Raw genomic sequence first — 26744 nt, 5'->3', positions numbered from 1 at the left:
CCACCAAGCTTAATTACAGTTCTAGGCAATACTTGATAAATGCTCTGTTTTATATGTAAGGAATAAAAAACAGAGGATTTGAGAAAGAAACCTAAATTGCGGCCAGAGAAAGACGTGCGTGCGAAGGATTCTGGGGGGGGAATAATCAATAATGATGTTGGCAAGTAGCTGGTTTTGGAATATCGCAGGTAGGCTTCTTTGACCTACTTCTCGTCGTCTCTGTGTGTTTTTGATCCATCTGTTGCTTCTTTGATCTATCTGTTGCTTCACATGGATGATGTTGTCGGAGACGGAGACTCTCACGCCGCCGCCGGCAGTGCAGAGACAGAGACAGAGAGAGCCGTGAATTTCAATTTCTACGATTTGGTGAAGAAGAGGCGAGTGACCATGGAAGAGGAGCAGAGGATCCCCGGAAGCATCCACCTTTCTCGAAACATCGGATCTTCACGTGGCTGGATGCTCCGAATGAACAACGAAGATCTATCCGTACATGTTACCAACATGTTTCATCCCTCAGTTCCTAAGTCCTCTCGCAAGGTCATCTCTCTGCCTCCCCTTCTTCCTTTGCCTTATTCTCTCGACCCCTCGGAGTCCACGCCTTTGACTGAGCTTGTTCGTAACGTATCTCTCTCATCTTCCCCTGACCAAGAAGACTGCATTGTGGCCAATAAGTTTTGGGGAACCTGTATCTCCTTTTGTAGACGACGTGATGACTCCTCCTGGTCATGGTCACACATTAACTCTCTTCCCGTGGATTTCAAGGCTTCCTCCCTCATTTACTCCAACACAGCTTCGATATTCTACATCACGCCGTGGACTTTATTCGGACATGACTCCGGAAACTTGGAACCTAACGGTTTCCCTCTTGTTGCTTATGTCCTGCAACTCGGACCTTTTGAGCGACCGTGGAAGATGTCGGATTCCGAGTATAAGCTGCTGCTAAGGTGCGACGACAGCAGATTCTTGGTGGAGACACCCTCCGGCGAGATTTTTACCATCCTGCGTCACATGGAAACAGTGAAGGATGGCATCTTGTTCTGCAGGGAGGAATCTGATGTTTATGCGGTAGAGACCAAGCGGTTTGAGCTGTACAAGCACGACTTGAGCAAAGGAACCGTGTCTTACGTGGGAGACATTGGAGATCTCTGCATTTTCTTTGGTAAGAACGAGCCTTTCTGTATCCCCGCCAGTATGTACCCTGGACTTAAGCCTAACTCCATCTACTTCAACGAGAAGACTCAGGTTGCTGTGTATGATATTGCCACCCACAACATTGATCTACTCCCTCATCAAGAGCATCTGATTACACCTTTTTGGCTTCCCCCAATCCTTCACAAGTAATCTCAGTGCTAAAAAGTTCACATCAAGTGTTAGTCCTCCTCCTGGATTTGCTAGCTGTAGTATGACTAGGATAATAAGATACATCATTGTATCTATCTATACATGGTTTCAGTTATGTCTTAACTCTTAGCATCAAGACCTAGGTCTCTGGATCAATGTGATATTCTAAGATACTATAAGATAAAACGTGAAGTACAAGTGGTGAACAATGAAAAGTATTCTGAACATCGATTCTGCGAGTAAAACACAACAGATGAGCAAAAACAGTTTGGTGCTGATGAATTTGTGATTTGTCGATGTCAGATACGAAGAGGAGTTCGCTTGTTGATGACGGAAACGACGTCACCATCTTTATCACCATCTCCATATATGCTACTCCCATTTGATTGTATCAAAGACTCTCCCGCCCATCCCCGCGCTACCAGAGGAGACAAAATAGCCAATATCAACTTGTACGACCCAATGAATCAGAAACGAGTGACGATGGCAGACCAGAGGATCCCTGAAAGCATCTACCTTTCACGCAACATCGGATCTTCTCGTGGCTGGATGATCAGAATGAACCAACGATGATCTAACCGTACATCTCACCAACATGTTCAACCCCTCAGCCCCCAGATCCACTCACAAAGTCATATCCCTCCCGAGGCTTGTTACTCCTTACATCTATGCTCCTGACATTTCAAAATCCAGGGCGGCTGCTCAGGTTTGTAGCGTCTCTATCTCCTCTTCCCCTGACAACCTTGACGAATAATGTATCGTGGCCGTCAAGTTCTGGGCAAACAGTGTCTCCTGCTTTAGAATCGGTGACTTCCGATGGCGCCACGCGCTGTCTATTTCCACCCGATCCAAGGGCTCATTCGTTTTCTACTCCAATAAAGATTCCACCTTTTATCTCACGCCTCCCACTGATACATTCTTCCGCAAGGACGGTAGGGATATGCCCGAACCTAGCTTCCCCTTCCTAACTTATTTCCGTCAACGCAGACCCTTAAAGCATCCAAAGATGGGAGAGTATGAATTCGAGCTTCTGAGAAGGTGCACTCGGACCAAATACTTGGTGGAGTCAGTCACCCTCTGGCGATGTATTCATCATTGTCTATTATGCTTTGCTAACCTGTAAGGGGAAACCCGTCTTCCATTGGGAGACGCGAGGCTTGGATCGTCTGGAGGTGAAAACCGGGACAAGGTGGTTTATGTTGTATATGCATGATCCAACCACAAGGGAGGAGAGATCTCTGGATCTTCTTAGGAAAGAACGAGCCTTTCTGTGTCCCTGCAAGCATGTATCCCGGACTTAAGCCCAACTCCATCTACTTCATTGAATGGAATCAGCTTTTTCTCTACGACATTGCCGACCAGACCTTCTCAAGACTCCCTCATGACGGTAAGATTTCGAATTCCTGGATACAGCCCATCGTGATGCACAAGTAATTTTTTGCCTTTAGTGGGTTGCATATCATGTCCTGAAATCTGATGTTGTATGACTAGGATAATAAAACACTGGCGGGTTATATGTGTGACACAATTCTATCTAGCTAGCTCCATGTGCTTAATTAGAATTGTGCTTGTTGTTTCTTTCATCATTAAAAATTTATCTAGTTCAGTTTGTGTTATGTTCTATCTTAGTTCAAATGGTGTGCTTGGAATCAAGTATCACGTGTCTGAATACTCTTTCTGCCTCATTAGGCTCTCAGTCTTGCTCTTATTTCAAAGAATTGTCATTAATAGCCGCATGTCTTAATCAAACAATAACAAAACTAAACTAAAATCAATCTCTACAAAAAAATTCAAAACAATATGCAAAGACAGATAAAAAAAGCCAAAATAAATTCAAGCTAAGAGCCAAAAGTTCTTGTGACGTTTGGTTGTGATCAAGTAACCACCAAGCTTACGGTTCTTTGGTTTAACCGCAATGGTCATACATGAAGCCTTCTCTAGGCAATACTTGAGAACTCCTGCTTGGCCTCGCCGTTTCTTCCATCCCCATCTCTTCAACAATCTCCAAACCGGTGGTTTCTTCTCTTCTCCGACCACTAAGAGACTCACTTGTTGTTCTTTAGCTTCTTCCACTATCTTCTCTCCTTTCTCCTTCTCTTTACCTTCTAGCCTTCTTATCTCAACTTCCATCTGTTTTATTATATAGACATGATAAATTCTATCACATTTTAGCAGTTTTGAAACGCAACAAACGCTTTTTTGTTAGGATTTGGACTCACCCCGGGTCGCTTTGTTTGGCAGAGTTTCTTTAAAGTATGGACGAGTTCATCAGTCTTTACTTCCTGTTTCCGGTTCTTCCTTTTGCCTAATAGCAAATTGAAATCCTATTAGAATTTCAATCTCAAAAAGTCAAGCCAAAATTGCTAATTGAGATGTTAGATTAGAGAAATGACCTTTTTTAAAGGGTTTGGAGAAATATAAGAGAAAGAGATAGTCTTGTGATTGTAATGTATGCTTCAAAGCCCATTCAAGAGCTCCAGTTGATGCAATCACTTTATCCACCACCACCATCACTCTATTCCCGGCCTCAGTGATCTCCGCCTCTGCCTCTGCCGTTTCCACCGCTGCTTCCGTCTCTTCGCCTTCACTTTCGCCACCCCTCACAACACTCTTCCCATCATCTTGTTCCTCTGCTTCCCCTGCTTCTCCTTCTTCCTCTTCTTCAAACTCTTCATACTCGCTGCTGCTACCCTCATCGTTTTCCTCTTCTCCGATGCCCTTGTCTCCTCCGAGAAACTCGATTCTCTGATCTCTTTCTATGGAACTAGACTCCGGTTTAAACCTGATGGTTGAAGAACGGATCCGGACATGTCTTAGGCTCAACTTGACTGATTTCTTGAGCGATCTTGCCATGTTCTCCTATGAATTTTGATTCTAACAACCATACTTGTGATCTTGATCATTGTTATTGTCCGTATATACACATACGTGATACGTGCAAAGAGAATTAAAGAAAAAGTAATCACAAAAGAAGTTCCTAGGACGTGCGTACCATGAGAATATATATATTAGTCCGAAATTTTAAACACAGTCACGCATATGTTTGTTATAACGAATTTTTTATTAAATTTGAAGATCTTATTAATGCAACACACGTTAATTTGCGTCTCAATTCTTATAACCTCTGGTTAAATAAACCGAACTTTTTCATCTTATTCTCTGAACCGGAGGAGTTGCGTAATGAAACGAAAGAGCTAGTGAAGGCATCAGAAGCTGGTGCTTATACATAAAATTTTGAAAGCCAATACGTTTGTGCAAGACCAAAAGGATGTGGTGTAATACGTACAAGACACTCCTTTTGGTTTGTCATCATCATGTTCTCTGTATCTGCAGTCTTCAATGTTTCCAAGTAAGAATTGGCGATCCGGTTCATGTTTTCTGACGTAAGTCTTATCCTTTCTCAAGTGAAACAACCCAAAAAATCGCCAAGATATTGAGGCATAAGTCATAAATAAGAATCTCTCTGTAACTCTGTTCAAAACTACAACGCGGCGGTTTCTGTGAAGACCAATGTCCAAAACGACATGGCTTTGCAAAAAGGCCTATTGGGATTGGACATTGGTCTTCACAGTTTCATCGTCCGTAGAAGGCATCTTAAGTAGTCGATACTACTCAAGTAGCTATTCTACTGAAATCCTCTGTTCTGGTGGGAGATGAGAATTCTTAGATGTAATCGACAGGAGACTAGAGATAGCAACATATAGACCGCATGAAGAAGAACAAGATATAATATAGTCCTCCATAACTCCCTTCGGCTTCTCCTCAGGTTGTCTTCAAATTGGTTGATCGTGAGCTTCGGAATATTATCGCCTCAAGAAGACGTAGAAAGCGTTGGCAAGAGTTTCTTCTCCTTTGGATTCGTTGACACTCCATTTCTTTCTTAGTTATATTGTAGCCTTGTTTATTTTATTTTTTGCCTGGGCGGCTCTATGTTAGGTTTTCTTTCTCTTTGTAAAACATCTAATTCATCTTTAATGATATTTATATCTTTAGAAAAAAAAATATATATAGTAGTATTCATAAATAGAGAGAGTAACAGAGTATTTTTAGCGCCGTTAACAAGGTCAAATTAGGGTTTCCCAAATATATGGTCAAAACCTGGTTTCAAGCCCAAATTAAAGTACTTTTAATGCAAGTCTAAAATCACGTTCAATTTCCCAATCAATCATCATCGAACTTTGTAAGAGACGGGTGTGATTAATCTCCAGTTTCCTTATAAACGGCTGGCTAGTTTGCAACTCGATCATATACTTATACTCCAAACACACCCCATCTCTAAAAGATTTGCTACTTGATCATAAAGTAAAACATTTGTTGTTTTGAATTTTTGTTCATAGGAAAAGGGGTATTTTTGAAAATCCCCCTTATATTAACACACATTAATCTGCAGGTTAACACAAAAACATATTCACATTTGCGTAAACGGAAAAAAAAAGTTATCACAAATGAAAAACACACGTTAAGTTACTACTAATGACTAGGCACCTTGGTTGGTGAAGAGAAAATGAGAAAAAAACATAGTATTAAAAATTGGTTATATTAGGACACGTGATCTTCTATTATTGTCTCTAGCTGTGGTTTCTTAGATTTGGAAACAGAGATCCGATGAATAAACTCAGCGGCCGAGAACTCTTCTATGTCTTCAAGATTCAGCTTCGGTCGTCCGATCAGCCTTACGTCATGATGATGAATACCTTCCTCTTCCGGAGACACTCTCCTATTGTCAACGCTTTTGGCGCGTTTCTTGCCGGCGAGGTAGAGCCGAGTCATGTCGGATGCGTTGGCTGCGGAAGTGACACGCGTCATCGGGAAAGCGGCGTACACATGGCAGCCACCTAGGTCAAGGTCATCGTCTGCGGCGAGTGGTATGAATTTCCGGCCGATTCTCAAGGATTTGGCGTCGACGAGGAAATAGCTTGGCATTTCCATCATGATCTCCGCTACTTTCGTCGGCGCGTGTATATCACGCACTCCGCCGTCCGGGAGAATCACTTTAGCCGACGACGGTGATAATGAAGATGACGACTGAGACGATGGTGTCGTATAGTATAGACCACATGAAGCGTAGTTCCCCATACTGTTGAGTGTTAAACTGTTAATCACTACTATCGAGTGATCGAAAGATGAGATAAAACTGATTTTGAGAAGATCGAAGAAGACAAACGGAACGACTATATATATAAAAATACAAGGGCAAAGATTTAATGATTAGAAATAACAAATATAAGTTTCTATAAAATATGGTGAAGATGGACAGCGTTGCAACAATATAGAGAGGTTGACAATAAGAGATAGTTGAATCCGCGTCTTTAACACTTTGTGTATATATGGGCATTGTTTCTCATTTTACTCCACGTTAAAAGGTGATGATTAGAAAGAGACAATTAAGTCTATCAGTTATCACATAATTAGTTTCTCTGTTTACTGCATATTTTATGAAAATAAATAAAAACTTGATATGTGGAATTTTCGATATTAGTGGGGAGTTGCCCTAAAATACATGATGTTTTAGTGGGATTATTGGTTTGAGATTTGAATAGAGTTTTAAAGATTTTAAATGTTATGTAGAATCTATTGCTATTAGATCAAAATTTTGTTAAACTCTGTTAAAGTTTAGTGTTATTAGTTTATGATTTGTAAAAAATTATTTAAAATCTTAACAAATCAGGGTTATTAGATTCAGACTTTTATAATGTTATTAAAAGTTTTGTGTTATTCAATTAAAACAAAAAAATCTATGATTGTTAATGAGTTTAATTATTATGTTATTGGTTCATGATTTTAGACACTTTCTTTACAAAATAAAATCATGAAAAATATCACAAAAATACATAAATTGTTTGTAGGACTTTACAAAATTTTAGAAAACTAATCAACAAAACTCTCTATCAATCTTTAATAATTTTTCGTTTATTCACTTTTAATGATTTTGTTGAACTCTTCAAAAAAATTCATAAATTAGAATCCAATACCACCCCAATATTTTCAGAAACTTTCTAATATTTTTCTCTTTGTCTATACAAAGTGTTTTACTTTTAAACATATACTAGATTATGACCTGCGGTACACGTCGGGGTAAGTTTTTAAAAAAATTTTTTTTGTTAATATACTATTTTAATTCTAATTTTGCTAATATACTCTTTTGTTAATTTTAGTGATTTAATATATAAACTGTTGTATACCGCACAATATTTTTTGTTTACTACAATCTTAATTAAATCAATTTGATTCGACATATTTTATATTGGTGTTGTTAAAACATTAAAATGGGGATTTAACCCGTATTGAAATATCATATTACTGATAGTTTATTTTTTAGTATTATTAATTCAATCTTGTAATGCCATATAACCCGTCAATCTGTCATATGATATAACTTGTTTGTGTAATTTTGAAGATTTAATGTGTTTAAATATTTATAATTTTAAACTTTTTATCAAGTTTAGATATATCAGTTACAAATTATAAACTTTTTAAAATTTTATAATTTACTATATATATGTTGAACAAACACTTTTTATATTAATTGAGTAATATATGTTTGTTTTAAAAAATTCAAATCACAATCTATGCAGGAAAAATACACCTTTTATTCATTTTATATATTATATGATGATTCACTACATTTAAATTTTAAAATCAAAAAGAAGATAGGAGAATAATATTTTTTGAATCTGAAATAAATCTTCTAAATATCTATATTAATTATGGAACATTATATATATGGATATTGAAAATATTTTAATTGTGTTTGGTTATAAGGATAGTAGAAAAAATTAACTAAATTTGTTTGGATATGAATATAAGCATTGAATAACATTCAATATAAAAACTTTCCTAAAAATATTTTTGAGCAAAAACTTTTCTAAAAATATTTTTGAGCAAAAACTGTGGACGATAGAAAATGCATAAACTCAATAACTCAAATTTAGTAAAATTTGAAGAAAACTATTTTAATGCGCTAGAGTCAACGAAGCTACCATTGTATACATCGTGAGGAGATGGTGAAATATAATAATAAGAAAAAAAAAACAATGTACATTAATCAAGTATCTTAGCGGCTCAAAGTGTTGAAGCAAAGGACGCAAGCAAAACTTATTGAATTGCTTTATTACTTCCAGTTCCCGTTGTTAACCTCATCTCATCACACGATATGATGGTAATATATATGAAGTATGAACATACACACGCGTGGGATCAACGCTCGATCACTGCTTGATCATTTTGTGCTTTCGGTTTAAATCTACTAACATTAAGAAAACCTTTGGCTTCAATGACGCGACGGTTCCGTTAATACCGTTATAAACTTATAATGATTATGCTAATGTTGCTTCAACGCAGTATCATCTCTATATATATGTAGACAATCGTAATCTTAAATTGGTTAACTAATAAACCAAAATGTTTTCATAATGGAAGACAATTAAATCGTTTAGGTTTAAAAACACTTTTACAAATGTGTATACATTCGATATGCTTTAGTTTTCTGTAAATAACTTGTCACCTGTAAAACTTTCGCTTCAATAATTAAAGCAAGCTAGTCCAAATCAAACGAATGAAACACTAGAATCCTAACTAACAGATCTTTTCATATCTTTTTAGTTTCTAGTGTAACTAAAAGATCTAATTCCTCTATATATCTAAGATTTTTAATTATTTTTCTCTGTTATATAAACAAAACCCTAATAGAACATTTAAAGACTTAACCAAGATCAAAGCATCAAAAACCACTTAATATCAATCACTCATATATGTTAATTAGTAATTAGCATTTGCTCCTTCTTCTTCTTCATCATGATGAGATCACCAATTACTATCATCCTCGTTCTAAGTCTCCTCTCATCTTCTCTTATGCCTCAAACCACAACGGCATCCTCCTTGTTCCCGTTTCCATTCCCGCTTCCACTTCCATTCTCGCTTCCTTCCATTTTCGGCGGAAGTATTGCCGGTAGCGGTAATAGTAGTGATGACGAGTTAGCTAGGAGGTGTTTTCCAGACCTAGGAGACGGAGAAGCCTGCCTGGCCGAAGTCTTAGGGTCATTCTTTAACCGTCAAATCATGATAGGACCAGAATGTTGCAAGGCCATCCTTGAAATCGACCAAGACTGTACATAAGCCATTTTTAAACCATTCAACAGTTCTTACTTTAGTAGTTCCGTCAATCAGTATTGCACTAATAATTAATCGAAATTTGTTTAATTAGGTCTATTTTTTAGCTGTGCTTGTTTAACCTAATTTATGTTGTTTCTTTGTTCTATATTATTATGTTTTTTTTTTAATCAGGAACTTAATTCATCTCTAAAGTTTAAATGAAATTTTGATTAATATGTCGCCAAAGGTGTTGTTATCTTTATTTTAATTTCATAATGATTTATTTTCAGACGTGTTTTACAGAGATTAAATCAAGAAGCGGTGGTATTTTTATTTTATTTTTTAGAGCTTTTTTTTTCTGTCTGAATAATTCATTATAAACCATATGAAAGTTAATTTACAAGGCATTGAAACCATCTAATTAGATCTACCAAAAAAATTAAAGATCGATAACAATCATTAGCAAATAAGAAGAGTCCAAAAAGCCGTCACCCAACAGTAACGAAACTCTCTTGAATGAACAAAACTCTCTTGAATGAACAAGTCTTGCAGCCATAGAGATGCCCCACTGCAACATATGATTGTATTCGATCCTCCCTAGTAACACTTTGAGCGATAAGAAATGCTCCCTTCTTTGCACTTATATCCTCTTTCAAAAGTTTCCAAAAGAGTATATACTTTAAGCCTGCTAGCAAAATCTCAGATTGGAACTTATAAGATGGCCAAGCTTCTGGTCTTAAGATAGCTTGTATCAAGTCTTTTTCCTCGGCAGCGAGAATGACTCTTCTAATTTTGAGACTTCTAAGACTCTCTAGAGTCCACAACCAACATTCCAATTCCAACTCTTTTTTAGAGTCTATAATACTAAAAGATCTTCTAGAATGCAGTAAAACTTTACCTTCAAAGTTTCGGAGAACCCAAACAGCCCCTCCCGAACACTTCACTTTATTCTAAGAGAAGGCAATATTACATTTTAACCAATGTCTATCTAGGGGGTCTCCAACTTGATCTTAATGGTCTCTCACATGGAACCTCTTTTTGAGCTTCTTCTTCTTCTACTTGTTGTGCTTGGAGCCATTGAACCGTATCCTCTTTCATTTTCACTATCATCTGAGGAACCACTGAGCCGTATCCTTTTTAGAGCTTTGTTATTGTGTCTTTTCTAGTTTACTTATTTGCGCCGATTAGACATTGTTTACTTTTTTTTTTTTTTTTTATCAAAAGACTTTGTTTACTTAAAGATTAAACTAGTGGTTTTTTTTTCTTTTTTCTTTCCAAGCTATCAATTTTTAAAAAATTTGTACTGTACTTCTTTCTACACATGAAATTAAGAGAATAAAGTTGGTTTTGATATGTTGGTATCTCTATTCCATTAATTAGTGAATAAATAAATAAAAGGCTAAAAAAAACTAATAAAAGAAGGAAAGTTGAAGAATAAAATTCGCCTTTGCGAAAAAGTTGCCAAAGAATATTATTTTCTTAGAGAGCAAGTGAAGTAAAGAGAATTCACTAATACACTACGTCGTAACGTATGCATACATATCTTGAATCTTCTGGCCTTCGTATCAGAATAAAATTTCTTAGTTACAATAGTTCTATTTATTTAAGGAAAAAAAAATCAACTTACTCGCTCATATTACTGGAAATCAATTTTTTCAATATTAAATATCTTTATACAACATAGGACACCAATATAGTTTCTAGAAGAAACACTCTGTATTAAATGACATTGAGATTTTTCTTTTCAACTATATGAAGTGAATGATATGTTATTCGAAGAGGAAAAAAAAAGTAAAATGTATTGAAAAAATGAAAATGATGTTTTTATCACTTTGAATATCACAGTTTTTTTATTTTATTTTAAAGAGTCATAATTAATTAGTCATTAACAAAAGATTTTTGTTGCGTTTTAAGAAAAGAATCAAAGAGAGAGAGACCTAGTAGCTTCAAGAATCTCCCCCATCACAATTCAAACACAGTCTAAAAAGAAAAAGACAATCATTAAATATCTCGAATTCTATGTGCGCCAATATTCTCCAAAAGTCCAAACCATCAAACCGGACCGGTTATATAAACATTAAACTACCGTAACAATTTCCACATAGAAATCATCGATAGAGAGAGAGATGGGAAAGGTACGTACGGTGGGAGTGGGAATGGACTATTCTCCGACGAGCAAATTAGCTCTCCGTTGGACGGCTGAGAATCTTCTTGAAGACGGCGACACCGTCATCTTGATCCACGTTGAACCACAAAACGCCGATCATACCCGCAAAATCCTCTTCGAGGACACCGGTTCACGTATTTACTATACATCATCTCTTAAACTAAATTAGTAAATCTTAGTTCCATATTATTATGATAAGAAATTTGTATGTTGATCTTTCAAAATTTGCAAAAATGATTATTGCAGCGCTGGTTCCTCTGGAGGAATTTAGAGAGGTTAATTTCTCTAAACAGTATGGACTTGCTTACGATCCTGAGGTTCTTGATGTTCTTGATACTCTCTCTAGGGCTAAAAAGGTAAAACTAGTGTTTTAGTATCATTTTTCTTTCATATAATGATGTTTAAATCATTTTATTTTGAACTCGAAATTACAAAATTAAAGGTGAAGGTAGTTGCAAAGGTGTATTGGGGAGATCCAAGGGAGAAACTTTGTGATGCCGTCGATAATTTAAAACTCGATTCCATTGTTCTTGGCAGTCGAGGTTTGGGTTCTCTCAAAAGGTAAATTTATTACTCTTTAACTATAAGTCTATAATTGTAGTCTAGCTTCGTCACATTTTGGTTAAAAAGGCCTAAATTGAGCACCTCTATATGTATCGATACGCGTCTATAGTTTAATTAGTACTACTAACTAAATATTTTATATGTTTTCATATTTTGTAGGATGTTGCTGGGTAGTGTGAGCAATCATGTAGTGACAAATGCAACATGTCCAGTCACAGTTGTTAAGGGCTAATTAAAGCCTCTCTTGTCCTTTAATTCGACCAAGTTAATAATATTACTAGTCACGTGTGGCACTCATGCATTGTTTAGATATTTTGCAAATTCGTGAAACTGATTAGTGTGTGTGTGTGTATCAATAAATGAAAATTTCTACTTTTATTATAAATAGTACTAGCGTTTTGTATCAGAACGAAGGAATGATCAAATGAAAAAAAAAAAGAAGTTGGTGCTGTGAAGAATAAGTTTCAAAAATGCAATTTTGGTTTTAGATGGATAACAATCTATCAAGACTAATCCGTTAGTTGGACTTTATCAAAGTGGGCTTATAAACATAGCGGAGATGGGTAGCCTGAGGTCATTGTGTTGGATCAAGATATGATCGGATGAAATTGGGGTTTCTGAAAAGATTTATTTTTGGGCTGAAAATCTTTATAAAACTACGCTTTTCGATCCAGTTGTTGACAATCTCGGGTAAACCAAAGGAGAAAGAAGATCCGATCTTGAATGAGACCGTTGGAAATTATATTTTCATTCTTCGGTTAGTGACTGATTTGGAAATTTCTGCATTCATGAAGAAAATAAAGAAAGTGAGCAATGGAATTAGGTTTTGGGTGAAAAAACATTTGTCATAACTGATTAAAATTAATCAGATGGTCCAAAGATGGTTTTGGTGAATCCAATTCGAAATTATAGCCGTTGGTTTCTATGTGTGACCTTCAAATATAGAAAGAGCCGGTGAATTCAAATTTTGGTAAAAACAAATTATGATTATGTTGGCTTTTCTAGATTCCTAGGTATGTATTTTGTTACGTAAGATTGTTTACGATATTATTTGCGTTGATGTATTATGGACTGGGTTAAAGTTTGCTTAAACTTGAACGGCGAGCCAAATCATTTTTTTTTCCATGGTCATTGTGTTAAATAATGAACTAGTTTGAATTGATCAATTATCCATTACTTGTGTTCAATAGCTAAGATAGTCAATTAGCATGGCGTTCAATCATGGATTAAACTGTTTTTTTTTAAACCAAACACTAACTATAAAAAGAACTCCAAGATTAGTAGCCCAAACCGGAGGAGAAAGTTTACAAAAGAAATTGCAGAAATTAAAGAACGAAACAACCGAGCGAGACAATCCACCTTAAAATTTGCCGTGCGAGGAATCTTGGACAAGGAGATGAGCGGAGTACAGGCCCGTAGCATAAGGAAGTCGTCTAGAATATTAGAAAAAGCCGACCAGTCTTCAAGAGCTTGAATCATCGCTATTAGTTCTGTCCAGTCTGTCTCGAAACACTAGCAAACCGCACTATTACTACATGGCCCAAAGTAGAGCCTCCACACCATTGGCAAGGAGATTAAACTGGTTTTTTCGGCCGGTAATATGTATTTTTGAGATGAAATCATATATATAATTCATGCTTTTCGATCTATACTAGATTGATCCGGTCCAGCTTGAACTGGGTTCTTGACTTAGTTGTATCACTAATTAGTAGTGTCATCCTAGAGTTTTTGGAGTTCTAAAACTAAATTAAAAGTGACATAATTTATATAGAATTGTAACAAAATTAATATCATAAACCACAAAAAAGAATATTCCAACAAATAATTTCATTGATATCAAATCAAAAAATTATAAAGTCAATATGCAAAACATTTAAAAACAATTTATTACATAAGTAGAGATATATATCTGACGTTGCAGTGAGAAAATACATAATAGAGAATGTAATTATGACGTTGCTTTTCCGTAGATAAGTCTTACAAATGATAAATTTTATTATAAAAAATAATATAGAAAAACCGAATATAAAATATTTCTTTCCTCATGAGATACGCGTCTTAATAATGTTTCATTGGATTTTCTCAAAATTTATTTCTTAGTATTTGCAAGTTGTTGAATTGACTACATTGTTTAGAAAACAATATTTTACAATAAATTCATATTTCTATTCTGCATGTAGTTGATGATATCTTTCCATCCTCCTAATTTATGAAATAATTTACATAATAAAATAAGATTAAAACCAATTGATTAATATTTTAAACAGTAATTCTTCATTTATTTTATTTTAAACTAAAAATTAAATTTATTTATTTTTAACAAAAGATTTTAAACTCAAGATTTTTGTAATAAAATAAAATATGTTTACATGCTTTTTTCTCTGTAAAAAATTTAAATATAACAGAAAAAATAAAAATTTAAGTTGACACTAGAGATTAACACTTTGCATTTTCATATTATATATACATTTATGGATAATAAATAGTGTGGTTATAACTAGGTGATACATAGGCCTCGCAGATTCAAAAATTAATAAAATGATAATAATTTAAATTATACAATTATTATATGCAAGTTATAAAGTTTAATATTAAATCTTATAATACATAAATTTAATTTTAATAAAAAAGAAATTTCACAATTGTAAACTAAATAGAGAGAAAAATGTATGTGTTATTAGTTTGAGTTCATCCTAAAAAAAATTCGATCAATAATATATAGAAAGCAAATCTTACCCCAATACATTGTACACAAATTATATGAAATATATCTCTAATACATATTTGAATTAAATATTATCTTTGAACATATAATTAAATTTAGACCTTTTAATATATAATTCTACCCACTCCAATGGTAATATCTATCTTTTCCCCTTCTTCCCATTTATGATATAATGTATTTTTTTTTATATAATTGGCCTTCATATCACCCTTTTCCCCTATAAATACTGATTAACTTGTGCATTGACAAAAACAAAAATTGTTAGTAAACACAAATATTTTTTTTTTCTTGAGAAGAAGAAAATGGAGAATGATGGTAGTGGGAGCTCATGCAATGAACAATATGCTTCGGAAGACTCCAAGCAAAGCGGGAAGAGGACCGGTCATCGCCATACCCCTCAACAGATCCAAGGACTTGAAGCGTAAATCCTTTATTATTTATTTATACATTTTCGATAAAAACTTATGATTTTTTTAATATTACAATCATTAATTTTGATTTCTTGAAATTGTATCAAGTTTTTTCATGGAATGTCCTCATCCAGAGGAAGCACAGAGACAACAGTTGTGTGAAGAGTTGAAACTCGGGCTTGACCAAGTCAAATTTTGGTTTCAGAACAAAAGGACTCAATGCAAAGTATTCATCTTGAAAAATCCTTTTTAACATACTCTTCAATAATTTCTCAATATATTTTAACCAGTTGATATTTAATAATAAATAAACTATTTTTCATATGCTATAGGTCCAAGAGGAAAAAGCCAATAACTTAGCACTTCGTGGAGAAAACGAAATTCTCAAAAGTGAGAACGAAGCTATGGTCGAGGCATTAAGTAGTGTAAATTGTCCGGATTGTGGAGGTCCTCCTTTTGGCAGAGAGGAACGCGCACTCAATTTCCAAAAGCTGCTTTTGGAAAACGCTCGTCTGAAAGAGCAGGTATTCATATAATATATATATTTTGGATGTTTTATTAATTTGACTAATCATCATATTTTTTCATTTAAATTTACAAACAAAATTATGTTAATCTTTTTTTTCAAAACGCGATTTGGAAAACATAATAAAATTTATATATATTGCTTGTGAATCTCTATACATGTATGCCATTATATAATTAATCATCATATTTTTCATTTAAATTCTAACAAAATTATACTTATCTTTTTTCAAAACGCTATTTGGAAAACATAATAAAAATTATATATATTGCTTGTGAATCTATATACATGTACACATACGCCACTATATAATTATTTACTTTTGTGTGAAGCGTGACAAAATCTACCATTTGGTATCCAACATTTCCAAACGACCGACCGTGGGGGGCTCATTAGCTTCTGTTCCTACCCAACACATCTTTGATCACATCTCCTCTTACGGAATCAACCCAAGCCATATGTTCGACGCATCTAGCTCATTCGGACCACCAACTTCTCAACCCACCCAACCACAACCAATGGATGTAAGCTTGTTGTCTGAAACCGCGGCAAGTGCGGTTGAAGAGCTCAAGCGGCTGTTTTTTACTGAGGAACAATTTTGGGTTAAGTCGTCTATCGATGGCACAGATGTGATTGATTCAGAGAACTATGAAAATTTCTCGAACGCTGTCAAAAAGTTCAGGAGCACGAGTGCCCATGTCGAGTCTTCCAAAGGTGTCACGGTGGTTCCAATAGAAGCCACAAACTTGATTGAAATGTTCTTAGATTCGGTATGTATTCGATTTGTCGTCTCTAGGAAAAAATATTACGTTTTGAATTTAAGACACGTTTGGTTTGTCCTAAATTAAGGGTTGGATGGAACTAATGATGATGAATAAATTAAATATGAAAATGTTACTTGTGTATTGTAGGAGAAATGGAAAGAACTTTTTCCAACGATGGTGATCAAGGCCAAGACGCTACATGTGCTCGGGTCGGAGCTTCCTATTAGAGAAAACTGCAATATTTTGCGAGTGGTGAGAATTATTTTTATATTGGAACCATTATTTACGTAACCAACTTACAGTTTTCATTACCGTTCATCGAAATTAGGGATTATTTTGTTTAAAAACGCACAATCCTGCACGTAGAAAACTAATATGGGCAAAACAATTTGTTTGATTACATACTCATCATTTGATGTTTCGAACGTGAATGAAATTTGAAAGATGTGGGAGCAACTACACATTCTGTCGCCGCTAGTGCCACCAAGGGAGTTCATGATCGTGAGGTGCTGCCAAGAGATCAGTAAAGGGCTCTGGATTATTGCTGACGTGTCACATAACGTTTACTTTGACTTTGTCAATGCTTCTTGTTACAAACGTCCTTCTGGTTGCCTCATCCAGTCCTTGCCCAATGCTCAGTCGAAGGTATATCTCTCTGATCTCCATGGTCTCTTGGTCGAACTCATAAATGACATTTTATATATTGCGCGCATTTGACTGATGCTATCAAATATCATAGGTAATGTGGATTGAGCATGTGGAAGTGGGCCAGAAACTGGATACACACAAAATCTATAGAGAGCTTTTAAGCGGCGGGTCAGGCTATGGAGCTAAGCGTTGGATTGCCACACTTGAGAGAATGTGTGAGAGGATGGCTCTCACCTCCAACCTAACCCTTCCTGCAAGTGACTGGAGCGAAGGTACGTATCATCTTTACGACTAACTAAAATAATGACTTAAAATTGTGAAAGTTAATCAAAATATGTTATTTTTATCACTTGATTTGAGTGGTATGATTCTATCATTTTGATTATAATCGAATTTACCAACATGTTCTTTAAAAAAAACTTTAGTCAACATTTTCTTCGATTTCTATAAAAGAAATTAAGAAAAAAAATCGAGTCAAAATTTAGATAACGAATACACGGAAGTTTTTAATCTTCAAATAGATGAATTAATATACTGACTCAAAAAAGCATATAAAGAAAGGATATTTTTCCGTGTATATCTAAATTTATTTCCCGATAATTGAGTTTTCTAATTTTTAATTTTAGAAACAAAAAAAAATCTTTTTGCGATATTGCTTATCTTATTATATAAACATTAGTTTTCAAAGTTAGTAATTCATATAATCACGACATGTGTCAAGTATATCAATAATATTTTGATATTTGTGAAAAAAAATATTTAATAATTATAAGAAAATTAAAAAATTCTAAAAATAAAAGGATTACAATTAATATTTTTGAAAGTATATAAAACCAAAAGTAATATATTATATCACTAATTCTAATAGGAAAGTTATCTATTAAATTACTAATTTCAATAGGAAAATATGTGCAATTAATAAGGAAAATATATGCAATTTAATTACAATTATTATATTATAATCATGTAGTAAAAAGAAACTTATACAGAAAAGTGATGAAAGTATAAAAAGGTTTAATGTGTTAAAATTAGTGATTAACATAATATAAGAAAAATAAGAAATTAATGTAATTTTCTTAAGTTTTTCAATCGGTGAATGATTTGATAGCTTATTTAATATTATGTTCTTATATAAACCTTAGTTTTCAAAGTTAGTAACTAATGTGATCACGACACGTGTCAATTTTAACAATTAAAATTTTTGTCAGGTGTTATACAAACCTTTGTTTTAACATATTTGTAAATTATAAGAAATTAAAAATTTAGACAATTTAATGAATATAAAAAGATAGGTTATATAAAAAATGATAGTTCATATATGTATATCTAATTTTAATTTTAAATTACTAATTCTATAAGAAAAAGAATTAAGAAAATTATACAATTAATTACTATAATACCATAATAAAATAAATTATACTGTCAATTATTAATCCTAAAAGAAAAAAGGATTGTAGATATTCATCTTTACATAAACAAATAATTTTCTCATGATAACGTCTTTGAATTTTAATTAATTTATGATAATGTTAGTATAGTTTTATTTAAAATTAGTTGGACAAGTAGTAAAACTATTACGTATGAGAGTACAAAATATGAAACAAATATATTTAAGATATTTTTACTTTTTCAAATATGAGATAAAATTATTTTTCAGTTTTTTTTTGAGAATTATGTTTTATGAATTTTTAGTTTTTAAAAAAATATTAAGTAAGATATAAATTTGATATAATGAACATTTTTCTTGATATGAAAATTATAAATGTTACTCATTATGATTGGGTGCATATAATTAAAATCTAATTTATTATCATATAAAATACAAAAAATGTATTGCAAGATGGAGTGTGTGAACTCTAAATCCGGTTAAAAAAATCAAATGAAATAAAATTAATATTTTTAATACAACTTATAATTTCACATATTTTTCTTATATATGCGGTTATACGCGGGCCTAATCTAGTTATTTTTATAAAAGTATGACATATTTACAAATATATTTACAAATATCTGTCACAAATTTTTATTTTATTTTATTTGCCTTGTCAAATCTTGAATTTAATTTTTGAATTTTGAAATATTTTGTAAAAGTAATTGGATTAAGGAAGGTCATAGGTCATATATAATAAATACATACTATTATGCTAGTGCAACCAGCTGAAAAAATGTTTAGCGCTGGTCGGATAATTTTTATATCACGTATCTCTAGGTTCAGACGGAAAGACATGCAACTTTTACGTTATTACATTAGTTATTGTTTATTTAGGTATAGTTTCTACAATAATGTGGCGTTTGATCAAGTTATTATATTTTGGCAGTCATAAGGACAGGAGAAGAAAGGAGGAGAGTACTGAAATTAGGTGAGAGAATGATAATGAATTTCAACGAAATGTTGACCATGTCCGGGAAAGTTGACTTGCCGCAGCAGTCGAAATGTGGAGTGAGAGTCTCGATGCGGATGAACCTCGAGGCCGGTCAACCACCCGGTTTAATTGTTAGTGCTGCTTCCTCTCTTGCAATATCTCTCCCTCCTGTGCAAGTCTTCGACCTCCTCCGGAAACTCGACACTCGTGAGCAGGTTCCTTTCTTTTCTATATCTCTTTCTTAATCTGTATGATCAATTGATCATTATCATATTTTGTGAAACTAGTACTAGTTAGTCCGGATTTTGGTTAGGGTTTTTGATTCAAGTATGCTTTAGTCCAACTCGTTAGATAGATTACACCGGTTACACTAGCCCGAGTTCATGCATAGCACTGCCGATGATGATGGATGGAAAGGTGTAAAGCCTCATGTTAAAAACATGAATAATTTTTTTTTTCTCTCTTACTGTTGCATGTCTTAAAGAACGTACTAACACAAAAATTTAAAAAAAAAACGTTTAATTACGTGTAACAGTGGGATGTTCTTGCCTATGGGACCGTAGTCACTGAGATCGCGCGCATTGCCACCGGATCAAGTGAAACCAACTGCTTAAGCATCCTCCGGGTACATGTATATATCTCTTCTAAACGACTTTTTTTTTTTTTTTTGGTTTTAATTCTAAACGACTTTTTTTTATATAATTAAGAGTTTATTGGCATATTATATTAATCTAATAATCTTTAATCGTCGTGCGTGTGTATATAATATACATTTCAGCCAACGCAAGAAGAGAATAATGGCAAGATGATGGCACAAGACTCAGACAAGGACGACATATTGATGCTGCAAGATTGCTACATGGACGCCTTGGGAGGCATGCTGGTGTACGCTCCTATGGACATGGCTACAATGGATACCACTCTCTCCGGCGCCGACGTCAAAATTTCCGATATTCCAATCCTTCCTTCTGGTTTCATCATCTCAAGCGACGGCCGGCGATCCACTGTGGAGGACGGCGGAACCTTACTCACGCTGGCCTTTCAGATCCTTGTCTCTGGCAATACCAATAGGGCGAGAGAGGTGAATGAGAAGTCGGTGAATACAGTGAGTACTTTGATCAGCTCAACTGTTCAAAGGATCAAAGGTTTGCTCAACTGTCCTGATCAGTGTTGAGTGAGAGAATATGCTGTGTGGAAGATTCTTCTCTTCTATTTTCATTCTTGTTTTGTTTGAGACAATTATTTTTGGGGGGTTTTATGACTTTGGGTATAATAATGATTTTAAGGACATGATTTAAGATATTTTCGGTCAGTATTATTACAGACCGATTTATGATAATAAAGCAACCCTTCTTTTTTTATATGAGTTTATTTTGTTTCTTTTTCTTTTTTTGGCTTTTGTTTGGTTATGATATTTTTACTCATAATTCTTTTTTAAAAAGAAAAAGAAATCTATGAGTAAATTATTGACGTAAAAAAAAAGTTTGTATTTAATAACCATAATACTATGAGTATGAGAGTATCTATGGTTTGAAGATGGATTTTAACCATATATAATCCTATAAGTAAATTTTGTTTTCTTTATACTATATAATTTTTTTTTTTAGAAAACTATAAATACATAAATATTTCACAATTATACTCATCATTTAACACTTTCAAGTTGATGGAAAATAACATCCACGGTAATATATATATATATATATATATATATATTTTTCGTCAGACGGTAATTAGAAACAAAAAAAAAAAAAAGACTTTAAGAAACAGTGGGAAAAAAAAGGAAAAAAGATTGACGGTAATTAGAAGAAACCGGACGTTGGAAAATAAAAGGAAATAAGATTTGACGGTACACGCAAGGTAACACGTGTAGGTTTTTAATTGGTTGACACAAGACGACAGACAAATACATAATACAATGCGGTAACACCACACATCGTCGCCACTTCACCACCACCGCTCCCAAATCTCCCCTTCGCCTATAAATATTTCTCTGGTTTACAAATTACAATTATCATCTCTTCCTTTTTCGTTTCTTCTGAATCGAAAGCTCTTAATCTGTAATAATAATCAACAATGGCCGCCACAACCGAGAACCTCCCTCAACTCAAATCCGCCGTCGATGGCCTTAAAGATATGAGGTTCGTGATTCGGATTCGATTATTTTAGCCTCGTTTCTTCCTAAATCTGATGGATCTTTTATCAATAGTTTGAGGATTCTAGATCTGGATGATCTGATTGTTTCCTTACCTCCTTTGTTTCAGTGAGAATGAGAAGAGCGGATTCATCAGCCTCGTCTCTCGCTACCTCAGGTTCGTCTTTCTATTTCATCGTTTCCAATTTTTGAGCTTCTCAGCTTGTCGGTTATTATTGATTGTATGATATTGCTTTTAATCTGAACGTTTATTAGAACTTGGTTCGATCGGATCTGATCTGGATATTAGATCTGGGGTGCTGTCGTCGTTTTACGTTATAACAGTAGACTAATAATTAGTTCCACCATCACTGATTTTTTTTTTTTTTTTTTTTTTTCCAGCGGTGAGGCACAGCACATTGAGTGGAGTAAGATCCAGACACCTACTGATGAAGTCGTTGTTCCTTACGACAAAATGGTTCCCGTCTCTGAAGGTTTGAGTCAAACCTTCTCTTCACTGATGATGATACAAAAAAATTTCTTGTTTTAATACGGTTACAGGTTTCTCACTGTGATGCTAAAACTATGTTTGAATTTTAAATTGATGTAGATGTTTCCGAGACCAAGAATCTGCTGGACAAACTTGTTGTGTTGAAGCTTAATGGAGGTCTTGGAACAACTATGGGATGCACTGGCCCCAAGTAAGCCTTTTTTCGCCTTTCTCTTTAAGCGTACGTTTCAGATGTCAAGTTCATTGTTTGTCTTTCTCTTTAAGCGTACGTTTCCTAGTCAGGAGATCTATATGCCATGTCATCCTTGTCTTCTTGTTGAATGTTGTCTTGTTCGATATAGTTTATAAATTGCTTTCATCGCTAGTGGATGTAACGCCCAAATTGAAGCTAGCGAACAATTCATTGTGATTGTTTTTTTTTTTTTTTTGCATAGCAGTCATTTACTAGTAGTCAGTCCAAGATTCAGTAAGTAAAGAATACTTTGCCTTGTTTCTGTGCAGGTCGGTTATCGAAGTTCGTGATGGTTTGACATTTCTTGATCTGATTGTTATCCAGATTGAGGTTTGTCATTATCTTTTTTTTTTTTTAACACTGCCCTACTGCCTCCATAATCTTCGCTAATCGTAATGCCTTGCTCACTCACAGAATCTCAACAACAAGTATGGCAGCAAGGTTCCTTTGGTTCTTATGAACTCGTTTAATACACATGATGACACACAAAAGGTACTTCTTTCTTTCTCTGGGGATCATATTTCTTCGCTTCTTTATTTATGCTATTATCTTTGGCTGACTGCTTTTGTCATATTCAGATTGTGGAAAAGTACACCAACTCAAATGTTGACATTCACACTTTTAACCAGGTTTGTGATGTGGATGCATATCAAAATTAGCAAATGAAATTCTCATTTGTCTGTAAAAAACTGTCATCAGTCTGTAACTACTAACGTTTACTTTGATTTTTCAGAGCAAATATCCCCGTATTGTGGCAGATGAGTTTGTGCCATGGCCCAGCAAGGGAAAGACCGACAAGGATGGCTGGTATAGTTCCATTTTGTTACGTTCTCATAACTATTGAAATCTGTCATTCTGCAGTATAGATCACGAACAGCAACTAGAAACAGTATTCATGTTTACTTAAATCTTAATACTTCAAATGGCTATTGTTTGCTCGTGTTCATATTAAATCGCATTTTTATCTTCTTCTGCAAGCTAGAACTGGTTAATTACCTACGTGATGAAAAATCATAACTGCTTACTTAATTGCAATGCCTTGTGGCTTGTGCTCTCTATGATCTGTCCATGATTGCAGAGATCAAGAAGTTGTGAATTTTCTAACATTTTACAGCATATTGAAATCTATTAGAGAATTTGACATGTTCTCAATTAGCATAAATTTCATCTGTTTTCTGATTGACCATATGCTGTCGTCGTTCTAGATTTTATATTTTTTTTGCCTTTATATGCGTTTTCATTGGAGATTACGTTTGCATTTAGGGAATATCTTCTGTTGTTTATTGGATCGCCTACTAATAAATTATCTTTGTGAAGGTATCCTCCCGGTCATGGTGATGTATTCCCAGCCCTCATGAACAGTGGAAAGCTCGATACGTTCTTATCACAGGTTCTTTCTTTAGTGCAGTCAACTACTGTTTTTACCCCAGCACTGAAGATTGACGTCTATGTTTATTGAAATTTTTGTTTTATGTGTCTCTCAGGGTAAAGAATATGTGTTTGTTGCCAATTCAGACAACTTGGGTGCAATCGTTGACTTAAGTATGTCTTCTTTGTAGTTTCTTCGTTCTTGTATACACAGAGTTATATGGTTAATCAGAAATTTTACATGAAATTCCCATACTAACTGTCTTGTTTACCGTGTCTAATTTCTGTAGCAATCCTGAAGCATTTGATCCAGAACAAGAACGAATACTGTATGGAGGTTACACCCAAAACCTTAGCTGACGTAAAGGGAGGAACTCTCATTTCTTATGAAGGAAAAGTCCAGGTAAGTTCGTAATTGTCTCATCTCTTGTTTCAATGTACCTTTTCTTAAGCATGGTTTATTCAAAAACTGCTAATCAGATTTGGTTTTTCTCTAATACACCCAAAAAACGAAAATTCCAAACCTCCTTTTAACTCATGATGTTCTCACTGCTACCATTTTCTTGTGCTACTAAGGAACATAAGTATTTTTCTGACCTCTAAAATCGACTTTTTGGTTTATCTCAGCTTCTGGAGATTGCTCAGGTTCCTGATGAACATGTAAGTCTATACTTCTTTTTTTACTTCCTGCTACCGTTTGGATTTCAATTTCTTTAGAGATTGTTTGAAACTCTTTACGCATATTGATTAGAGATTTAGGAAAGTTGGTATAAACGAGCTTGGTTTAGAGAATCTTTCTTGGAAGCTTTGCAAAGCCATTTCTCCCTTTTCTTTGTGCTTTAGATTGTTATGAAGGGAATATAGTAAATGCCATATTTATTGAATATACAATAGAATGTGAAATCTGTAGACTTTTGTTTGTGCCGTCTTTTTGTTTGCTCCCACTTGTATCATCTGCTTAAAAGAGTTATTGCACTTTGTTTTTGATCCTTGTGGTAGGTCAATGAGTTCAAATCAATTGAGAAGTTCAAGATATTCAACACAAACAACCTGTAAGTAGATCACATCTCTAATGATATTAAAACAATATAAACTTATTTGTACACACTAATTGTGTAAGCATACAGATGGATTAATTTGAAGGCCATCAAAAAGCTTGTGGAAGCTGATGCACTTAAAATGGAGATCATTCCAAACCCAAAGGTTCCTGCATGGCCTAATGCACAGTTTTATATATTTGCAAATTTCATTATTATCTAATCGAGGAAAGACTGCAACTTCTATGCAGGAAGTTGATGGAGTCAAAGTTCTTCAACTGGAAACTGCAGTTGGTGCTGCGATAAGGGTAACATGCCTGTCCTAGTGGCACATTTCGAAATATAGAATGCAAACTGTAATCTTTTCTCAACTCCTTTTTTTTTTCTTTGATTTTTAAAATGTGATTCTGTTTGAAAACAGTTCTTTGACAACGCTATCGGTGCTAATGTACCTCGCTCACGGTTCTTGCCAGTGAAGGCAAGTTCAGACTTGCTGCTCGTCCAGGTAAACTCTATCCACCATATCAACAGAGCAACACAGATATCTGTTGAAACATTTGACTGATGATTTAAGTTCTCATACTTCCACAGTCTGATCTCTACACCTTAGTTGATGGCTTTGTCATCCGAAACAAAGCTAGAACTAACCCCTCAAACCCATCAATCGAATTGGGACCGGAGTTCAAGAAGGTAATAAAAGAAGAAAATGATATCCTGACCAAGTCCCATTTGCTTTCTTAAACATCGTATCATGACTTTTGAGCCTCACATAGTGTATCTTTCTAATAGGTGGCCAATTTCTTGAGCCGATTCAAGTCCATCCCTAGTATAGTCGAGCTCGACAGCCTTAAGGTTTCTGGTGATGTCTGGTTTGGCTCATCTGTTGTTCTCAAGGTATATCTACATTATATACATGCAATTTGTTTTCATTAGATTCCAAAGTGGGTACTAAGAATGGTTTTTTTGGGGTTTAAAGGGCAAGGTGACTGTAACGGCAAAATCTAGCGTGAAACTCGAGATTCCGGACGGGGCCGTGATCGAGAACAAGGTAAGCTTTATTGTTTGGCTCTGATGAAAATATAGGAACCGATTGGTACAGTTCGATTAGGTCATTTGTTTTGGTCTGGTTGTCAGTTTGGTTTTATTGGTTTCTAGGAACAGAATAATTTAGCTTGGCACGGTTATGATTTTGGTTCGGTTTCCTAGCATTTCTTTAAAAAAATTTAGAGGTTTCTCAGAGATACTCCGAAAATTAAAACCTAGGATTGATTTAGAGGTTTCATCTGGATTGATTAAGTGACATTTCACATCTTTTAGTGTAAACCTAAATTATTTTTGAAGATCAGAGACTAATAACACCATGTGTGTTTTGTACAGAACATCAATGGTCCGGAGGATCTCTGAATAAGACAAATTCCAAGTCTTCTTCCTTCTCTCATGGAAGACACAACATCTCGAAAAGATACTATTTAAAATGGTGTGAAAATATTACAGTGCCACAGCAAAGTTTATGAAGAAAGAATAAAACAATGTTTCCTTTTTGCAGCTTAGCAAAGTCTTTTCCCACTACGGAGTACGGACTTTATAGTATTAAATTTTGCTCTTTGAATTTTCCCAAAAAAAACATAGCAATTAAGTATTGATTATATATTTTGGTTTCTATCCTCCATCATTCTTCTTTTTGATAACCCACTTTCTGTCTATGCTTGAAAAATAGTTTATTACATTTAGGTACCAGATAGTTCTCATTTGCTAATTTCTAATCAACTTATGCAGTTACTAGTATTTTTTTACTGCATTTCACTTTTAGTTAGAATAATCGCAAATTCAAATGACAAAGTAGAAATGATTCATCACCAAGAT

General features: G+C 34.4%; 5 protein-coding genes and 2 pseudogenes across 7 annotated transcripts; 5 read left to right on the top strand and 2 right to left on the bottom strand.

Annotated features, from left to right (window-relative positions):
- The first annotated feature begins 270 nt into the window (after positions 1 to 270).
- LOC147920043 (uncharacterized) lies at positions 271 to 2846 on the top strand (annotated as a pseudogene).
- A 200-nt stretch (positions 2847 to 3046) lies between these two features.
- On the bottom strand, positions 3047 to 4240 carry LOC104763953 (uncharacterized). The gene is made up of 3 exons (XM_010487362.2): positions 3735 to 4240; positions 3561 to 3646; positions 3047 to 3471 (listed from the first exon to the last, which is right to left on the bottom strand). Exons 1-3 carry the CDS (start codon positions 4192 to 4194, stop codon positions 3175 to 3177), a joined length of 843 nt encoding a protein of 280 aa, XP_010485664.1. The 5' UTR covers positions 4195 to 4240; the 3' UTR covers positions 3047 to 3174.
- A 1399-nt stretch (positions 4241 to 5639) lies between these two features.
- On the bottom strand, positions 5640 to 6941 carry LOC104763952 (uncharacterized). Its single transcript, XM_010487361.2, has one exon. It carries the CDS (start codon positions 6415 to 6417, stop codon positions 5881 to 5883), a length of 537 nt encoding a protein of 178 aa, XP_010485663.2. The 5' UTR covers positions 6418 to 6941; the 3' UTR covers positions 5640 to 5880.
- Positions 6942 to 9053: 2112 nt separating this feature from the next.
- Positions 9054 to 9525, top strand: LOC104767311 (uncharacterized; annotated as a pseudogene).
- Positions 9526 to 11319: 1794 nt separating this feature from the next.
- Positions 11320 to 12548, top strand: LOC104763951 (universal stress protein PHOS32). 2 transcript variants are annotated; one of them, XM_010487360.3, is made up of 4 exons: positions 11320 to 11733; positions 11846 to 11955; positions 12042 to 12160; positions 12323 to 12548. In XM_010487360.3, the coding sequence occupies exons 1-4, from the start codon at positions 11559 to 11561 to the stop codon at positions 12393 to 12395; spliced, it is 477 nt and encodes a 158-aa protein (XP_010485662.1). In that variant the 5' UTR covers positions 11320 to 11558; the 3' UTR covers positions 12396 to 12548. The 2 variants fall into 2 exon arrangements, with proteins under 2 accessions (XP_010485662.1, XP_087358062.1); XM_087501936.1 differs by lacking the exon at positions 12323 to 12548 and having other exon boundaries at positions 11356 to 11733; positions 12042 to 12164.
- Positions 12549 to 14843: 2295 nt separating this feature from the next.
- Positions 14844 to 20960, top strand: LOC104763949 (homeobox-leucine zipper protein HDG8-like). Of its 2 annotated transcripts, none has more exons than XM_010487359.2 (10): positions 14844 to 15309; positions 15407 to 15524; positions 15631 to 15822; positions 16157 to 16594; positions 16736 to 16840; positions 17033 to 17233; positions 17328 to 17508; positions 19555 to 19814; positions 20135 to 20230; positions 20378 to 20960. In XM_010487359.2, the coding sequence occupies exons 1-10, from the start codon at positions 15191 to 15193 to the stop codon at positions 20771 to 20773; spliced, it is 2106 nt and encodes a 701-aa protein (XP_010485661.1). In that variant the 5' UTR covers positions 14844 to 15190; the 3' UTR covers positions 20774 to 20960. The 2 variants fall into 2 exon arrangements, with proteins under 2 accessions (XP_010485661.1, XP_087358061.1); XM_087501935.1 differs by having other exon boundaries at positions 15030 to 15309; positions 20135 to 20224.
- Positions 20961 to 21334: 374 nt separating this feature from the next.
- LOC104767310 (UTP--glucose-1-phosphate uridylyltransferase 2-like) lies at positions 21335 to 26550 on the top strand. The gene is made up of 20 exons (XM_087501934.1): positions 21335 to 21740; positions 21864 to 21911; positions 22136 to 22227; positions 22344 to 22434; positions 22746 to 22806; positions 22891 to 22968; positions 23055 to 23105; positions 23210 to 23283; positions 23794 to 23866; positions 23961 to 24018; positions 24135 to 24247; positions 24472 to 24504; positions 24844 to 24896; positions 24972 to 25047; positions 25133 to 25189; positions 25303 to 25386; positions 25473 to 25571; positions 25671 to 25775; positions 25858 to 25929; positions 26259 to 26550. Exons 1-20 carry the CDS (start codon positions 21676 to 21678, stop codon positions 26283 to 26285), a joined length of 1410 nt encoding a protein of 469 aa, XP_087358060.1. The 5' UTR covers positions 21335 to 21675; the 3' UTR covers positions 26286 to 26550.
- Positions 26551 to 26744: the final 194 nt, after the last annotated feature.

Source organism: Camelina sativa, chromosome 19 (genome assembly GCF_030686135.1).
Source record: "Camelina sativa cultivar CO46 ecotype springtype chromosome 19, ASM3068613v1".
Lineage (NCBI taxonomy): Eukaryota > Viridiplantae > Streptophyta > Magnoliopsida > Brassicales > Brassicaceae > Camelina > Camelina sativa.
This window is presented reverse-complemented; position numbering and strand designations above follow the sequence as displayed.